The sequence below is a fragment of the Rhinoderma darwinii genome, chromosome 1 (genome assembly GCF_050947455.1).
Source record: "Rhinoderma darwinii isolate aRhiDar2 chromosome 1, aRhiDar2.hap1, whole genome shotgun sequence".
Classification (NCBI taxonomy): Eukaryota; Metazoa; Chordata; class Amphibia; order Anura; family Rhinodermatidae; genus Rhinoderma; species Rhinoderma darwinii.
In genome coordinates this window covers 533,640,653-533,646,652 of record NC_134687.1, presented here as the reverse complement: position 1 = coordinate 533,646,652, position 6,000 = coordinate 533,640,653, and the positions used below count along the sequence as shown (strand labels likewise).

Here is a 6,000-nt window from a genome sequence, read left to right as displayed (position 1 = left end):
CTGTGGGCATATGCCACACTGGCATCATGGGAAGAATTTTAGTAATCAGGGCGCTCTGTATCCATCTAGGCACACTACCTCCATAAACCCTGGCTCTGCATATAGAAAGGGAATGGTTGGCTGCTCTTCCTTATTGTGAACATTCTCTTCCATTGTACATAATAGCAGCTGACTGTGCAGGGCCTGGCATAGCTCCCGCCCACAGCACAACATGCTGCTTGTAGTGTTCTGTTTACAGGCATTCATGCCAGCAGCTGCCCTGGACTCCAGTGCATCCTGGCAATGAGGCTGTGCTGAGCTGATGACGTTGAGGCAGGCACCGCTACAGCCTGGGCTGGTGCACATCAAGCTGAACATTAACCCACACCTAACCTGTGCCCGCCTCTCCCACGCACCATAGTCTGCAAGCTCTTCCAAGGAGAGATGTGACAAGCTGCAGCTGATCTACAGCAATGTAGGTGACAGATCTGCATCTGGGGGTTTCTTCTGATGTGCTGCATTCAGTCCAACGCAATGGGGAATGTGCTTAGAGTAAATGCTGGTCTAAGACTACTGACTCTGTGCTATTTAATATATATTACATAGAGCTATAGTCCGGGGAGGGAGCTGCAGCCCTAGGAGGGCTCTTCCTATCTGCAGTGGGTAATAAATCCCAATAGGAGTTTTAAAAAAAATATATAAGTTCTGCTTTTTGTTATTCTGCACTTCAGTATCTTTTTGTACTTTATGATTTTATATGTCTTGGATAGTTTGCATATATTTGTTCTATATCAGTACTTTATCAGTACATTCATCAAACAGACAATTATTAAATAAAGCTTTTTCGTATGCAAATACATATTGCGATTAAAGCCAAAAATGACTGGTTGCAGCAATAATTGCCAAGTGTAGTTGGAAAAAACAGAGTAGATCCTATTACAAGGAATAGCAGGGTCTGATTTTGATACAAGGAAAGTTTTCCTGAAAAATTAGTTAATTAGTTAGCTAGTTAGCTAGTTAGTTAGTTAGTTAGTTAGTTAGTTAGTTAGTTAGTTAGTTAGTTAGTTAGTTAGTTAGTTAGTTAGTTAGTTAGTTAGATAGTTGTTGGCCGTATGATCCTTTGGTCAACAGCCAAACTTCTCCTTCTTCTCCCATAAACATGCAGAATTGGCATGAACCAGCATGCATGTAATTTCAGTTGGGGGATAAGCATGTTAACCCCTTAAAAAAAATGCCTATTTTTGCCTTAATGACGAGGCATTCTTTTTTATTTCATTATCGCATTCAGAGAGTTATAACTGTTTTACAGCCATGAGGGCTTGTTTTTTGCAGGACGAGTTGTATTTTTGTTGGCACCTTTTTTAGGCACATATAATATATTGATTAACTTTTATTACCTTATTTGTTGGTAGGGAATTTAAAAAAACCTGTTATTCCAGCATTGTTTTTTGCATTTTCAATTTACACTGTTCACTATGCGGCGTAAATGACATGTTACCTTTATTCCTTCGATCGTTACCATTACGGCAATACTAATTATGTATAGGTTTTTATGTTTTACTACTTTTGCGCAATAAGAACACTTTTAATAAAAAATTGTTTTTGCATCGCCGCGTTCCAAGAGATAAAACTTTTGTCATTTTCCATCGATGTAGCCATATGAGGGCTTGTTTTTTGCAGGACGTGGTGTAGTTTTCATTGATTTCATTTTTGGCTACATTGGACTTATTGATTAAGTTTTATTATATTTTTTGGGGGGGCAAAATGGCCCTTAGTTACGATCACAGCGATACCATATATGTGCATTTTCTTTACCCTTTAACAAAATAAAACCACTTTTTATAGTGGTTTACTGTGCACTTTTTTTTTTCCATATTCAAATTTTTTATTGAGTTTCAATATACACAGATTCAAAACACAGTGGAGGGAAGGCCTCCATACACTAAAGGAAGACAACAAATAAGGCCAAAGCCCAAAACAAAAAAGCGTGCATCACATCCCAGTACAAAGGACATTATACATTATACAGCAGCAGCATTAATGAGCCTAATAAAGAGGAGCACTGCAAAGGACGAAACCTAAAAATAACAGCTTAGACTCCTATACAACATAAGGTACAATGAGGCCAATGAATGCAATCAGAGGAGGAGGAAAGGCACATTACCCTAGACAGGGGAAGAGAAAGAATAGAAAAAATTACCGAGAAGGGGAAGGGAAATGTAAGGGAAGGAAGAAAACAGGGGGAGCCTGGACTCCAGTTCCGGATTATCATGAACGAAAACAGAAAAGAGCAAGAAACGCTATACACATAGTAGGGGCATATTCGGACTAGCCAAATCCCAGGGAACTGCAAGGAACATCTCAAAATAAGACACGTAGGAAAAAAAGGGGGGGGGGGTGTGACTCAAGTTACTGCAGTAAGATAGGAGGAAGAAGAAAGAAACGTAATCCGTGGAGACCATGTAGACGTGTATCTTACAGAAGCAGCCGTTGAATGGGTCACCAGGAGTTCCATTCTCTGTATCAAGGCAACCTCTTGAAACCACTCATCTAACGTTGGGGGAACCGCCGTTTTACACCCACGCGGGATTACCAACTTTGCCGCTGAAGGAGATGCCTAGTTAGGGAAATATTATAAATGTGTAAAGATATAGGGAACATAAATAAAAGAGCCGCCTCCGGAGAATTTGGAACAGAGACTCCAGTAACCTCTAATATTATTTTAACCCCTTCCCGCTCCTTGACGTACTATTACGTCATGGCAGCTGTATCGTTCGCGCTCCATACCGTAATAGTACGTCTCGGGAGTAACGGCCGTTTCGGCCGTCCTCCCGACACATACAGGAGCTGTGACGCTGCTGTCTTGTTCAGCAGCTGTCACAGCTCCTACAGCGGGGACCGATCGCTGTGTCCCCGCTGATTAACCCCTTAAAAGCCGCGTTCTATATAGAGATCGCGGCTTTTTAGGGGTTAAGCTGCCATCGCCGGCCTGCTACGCGATAGCGGCCGGCGATGGTGACTATGGCAACCGGACACCAAACAATGGCGTCCGGCTATGCCATAGACGGAAGCCTAGTGGGTCCTGACAACGTCAGGTCCCACTATGCTTGCTGTCAGTGAGTAGCTGACAGTTCTAATACACTGCACTACGCATGTAGTGCAGTGTATTAGAATAGCGATCAGGGCCTCCTGCCCTCATGTCCCCTAGTGGGACAAAGTAATAAAGTAAAAAAAAAGTTACAAAAAGATGTGTAAAAATAAGAAAATAAAAGATTTAAAAGTAATAAAAGTAAAAATCCCCCTTTTTCCCTTATCAGTCCTTTATTATTAATAAAAATATATAAACAAACAAATAAACTATACATAATTGGTATCGCCGCGTCCGTAACGGCCTGAACTACAAAATTATTTCATTATTTATCCCGCACGGTGAACGCCGTAAAATAAAATAATAATAAACCGAACCACAATCACAATTCTTTGGTCACTTCACCTCCCAAAAAATGGAATAAAAAGAGATCAAAAAGTCGCATGTACCTAAAAATGGTACTGATCGAAACTACAGTTCGTTACGCAAAAAATAAGTCCTCGCACGGCTTTATTGATGGAAAAATAAAAAAGTTCTGGCTCTTAGAATATGGTAGCACAAAAAGTGAATGATTGTTTACAAAACTTATTTTATTGTGCAAACCCCATAAGACATAAAAAAAAACTATAAACATCTGGTATCGCCGTAATCGTATCGCCCCGCAGAATAAAGTGAATATGTCATTTATAGTGCACGGTGAACGCTGTAAAAAAAAACGAAAAAAAAAAACAATAGTACAATTGCTGTTTTTTAGTCACCACGCCACCTAAAAATAGAATAAAAACTGATCAAAAAGCCGCATGCACCCCAAGAAAACTACAATGCATTCCTCAAGGGGTCTAGTTTCCAAAATGGGGTCACTTTTGGGGGGTTCCCAATGTTTTGGCACCACAAGACCTCTTCAAACCGGACATGGTGCCTAATAAAAAAGAGGCTTCAAAATCCACTAAGTGCTCCTTTGCTTCGGAGGCCGGCGCTTCAGTCCATTACTGCACTAGGGCCACATGTGGGATATTTCTCAAAACTGCAGAATCTGGGCAATAAGTATTGAGTTGCGTTTCACTGATAAATCCTTTTGTGTTATAAAAAAAATGGTATAAAGAGGATTTTCTGACAAAAAAAAAATGTAAATTTCACCTCTACTTTGCTCTAAATTTTTGTGAAACACCTAAAGGGTTCATAAACTTTCTAAATGCTGTTGTGAATACTTTGAGGGGTCTAGTTTCTAAAATGGGGTATTTGATAGGGGTTTCTAATATATGGGCCCCTCAAAGCAACTTCAGAACTGAACTGGAACCTAAAAAAATAAATAAATGAGGCAATACTTCGCTTCTTACATTATACTGATAATGAGCCGTGCCCACCCCGAGATGACCCCAGTTTTGACCGTTTGTATAAACGGAGACCCCTATTAGACCGTTCCAGTGCCCGGTTTTCCCAAGCATACACCCCCGAGAAGTGTATTTCTATTGATGAGTCCCTGGTACATTTTAAAGGGAGGGTTCAATTCCGCGAGTACCTGCCGGGTAAGAGGGCAAGGTATGGCGTGAAGATGTATAAGCTGTGAGAGTGCATCAGGGTATACCTACAGGTTTAGGATATATGAAGGAAAGGCCACCCCCAAACCAGACTGCATCCTGGACTACAATAGGTACATGGGAGGGATGGACTTGTAAGATCAAGCCCTGAAGCCCTACAGCGCCATGCGGTGTGGTATAAGAAGCTGGCCGGGCACATCATACAGATGGCATTGTACAATGCGTACATGCTACGTCGATGTGCAGGCCAGACGGGAACTTTCCTGGAATTTCAAGAGGTGATTATCAAGAACCTAATCTTTAGTGTCCAAGAAGGGGGGGCACCCAGTACTTCTGGAAGCGAGCCCACACGCATCGTACCAGGGCAACACTTTCCAGGAGAAGTTCCCCAAACTGGCAAGAAGGGAAAAAGTCAAAAGAGGTGCAAAGTCTGCTATAAGAGGGCGATAATGGATGACACAATATATCAATGTGACACGTGTCCCGAAAAACTAGAGCTCTGTATGAAAGTGTTTTAAGATGTATCATACAGTCCTTGGTTTATAATTTACCCCAATTTACTTACCCTGATGCACTCCACACAGCTTATCCCCCCTCGTCTTTCCCCTCTGGGCCCTGCTGTGTGTCCAGGCAGCTGATAACAGCCACATACCCGGGAGAACCCACATTACAGTTTATGGGGTGTAGGTCTCCGGTCAAAATGCTCACTACACCTCTAGATGAATGCCTTAAGGGTGTAGTTTTTAAAACGGGGTCACTTCTTGCGGGTTTCAACTGTACTGGTACCTCAGGGGCTACTGCATACATGACTTCGCACTAGAAAATCCCCAGTAGGCCAAATGGTGGTCCTTTCCTTCTGAGCCCTCCCATGGGCCCAAACGGCAGTTTATCACAACAAATGGGGTATTGCGGCACTCAGAACAAATTGCGCAATAGAATGGGGTATTTTGTTTCTTGTGAAAATAAGACATTTTCAGCCAAAACTACATATTATTTGAAAAAAATAATTTTGTTTTCATTCCCAGCCCAATTCAAATAAGTTCTGTGAAAAAACTATGTGGTCAAAATGGTCACAACACCCATAAATGAATTCCTTGAGGGGTGTAGTTTCCAAAATGGGGTCATTTGTGGTGGGTTTCTATTGCTTTGATACCTCTGGGGCTCTGCAAATGCGACATGGCACCCGAAAACCAATCCAGCAAAATCTGTACTCCAAAGAACACACAGCGCTCCTTTCCTTCTGAGCCCTCCCATGGGCCCAAACGGCAGTTTATCACCACAAATGGGGTATTGCCGCACTCAGGACAAATTGGGCAACAAAATTGAGTATTTTATTTCTTGTGAAAATAAGAATTTTTGAGCTAAAATGACATATTATTGGAAAAAATATATATT

The 6,000-nt window shown here is 41.6% G+C and overlaps 1 protein-coding gene across 3 annotated transcripts in view; it reads left to right on the top strand.

The window, feature by feature from the left end:
* The first annotated feature begins 213 nt into the window (after positions 1-213).
* Positions 214-6,000, top strand: part of RHOBTB3 (Rho related BTB domain containing 3) — a 101,318-nt gene continuing 95,531 nt past the window's right edge. For 2 of the 3 annotated variants that reach the window (XM_075854845.1, XM_075854843.1), the window contains exon 1: positions 215-454. In XM_075854845.1, coding sequence (XP_075710960.1) covers positions 453-454 — 2 coding nt within the window. In that variant the 5' untranslated portion in view covers positions 215-452. Of the gene's footprint in view, positions 455-6,000 lie in introns of all 3 variants that reach the window. The other variant, XM_075854844.1, reaches the window with a different exon arrangement.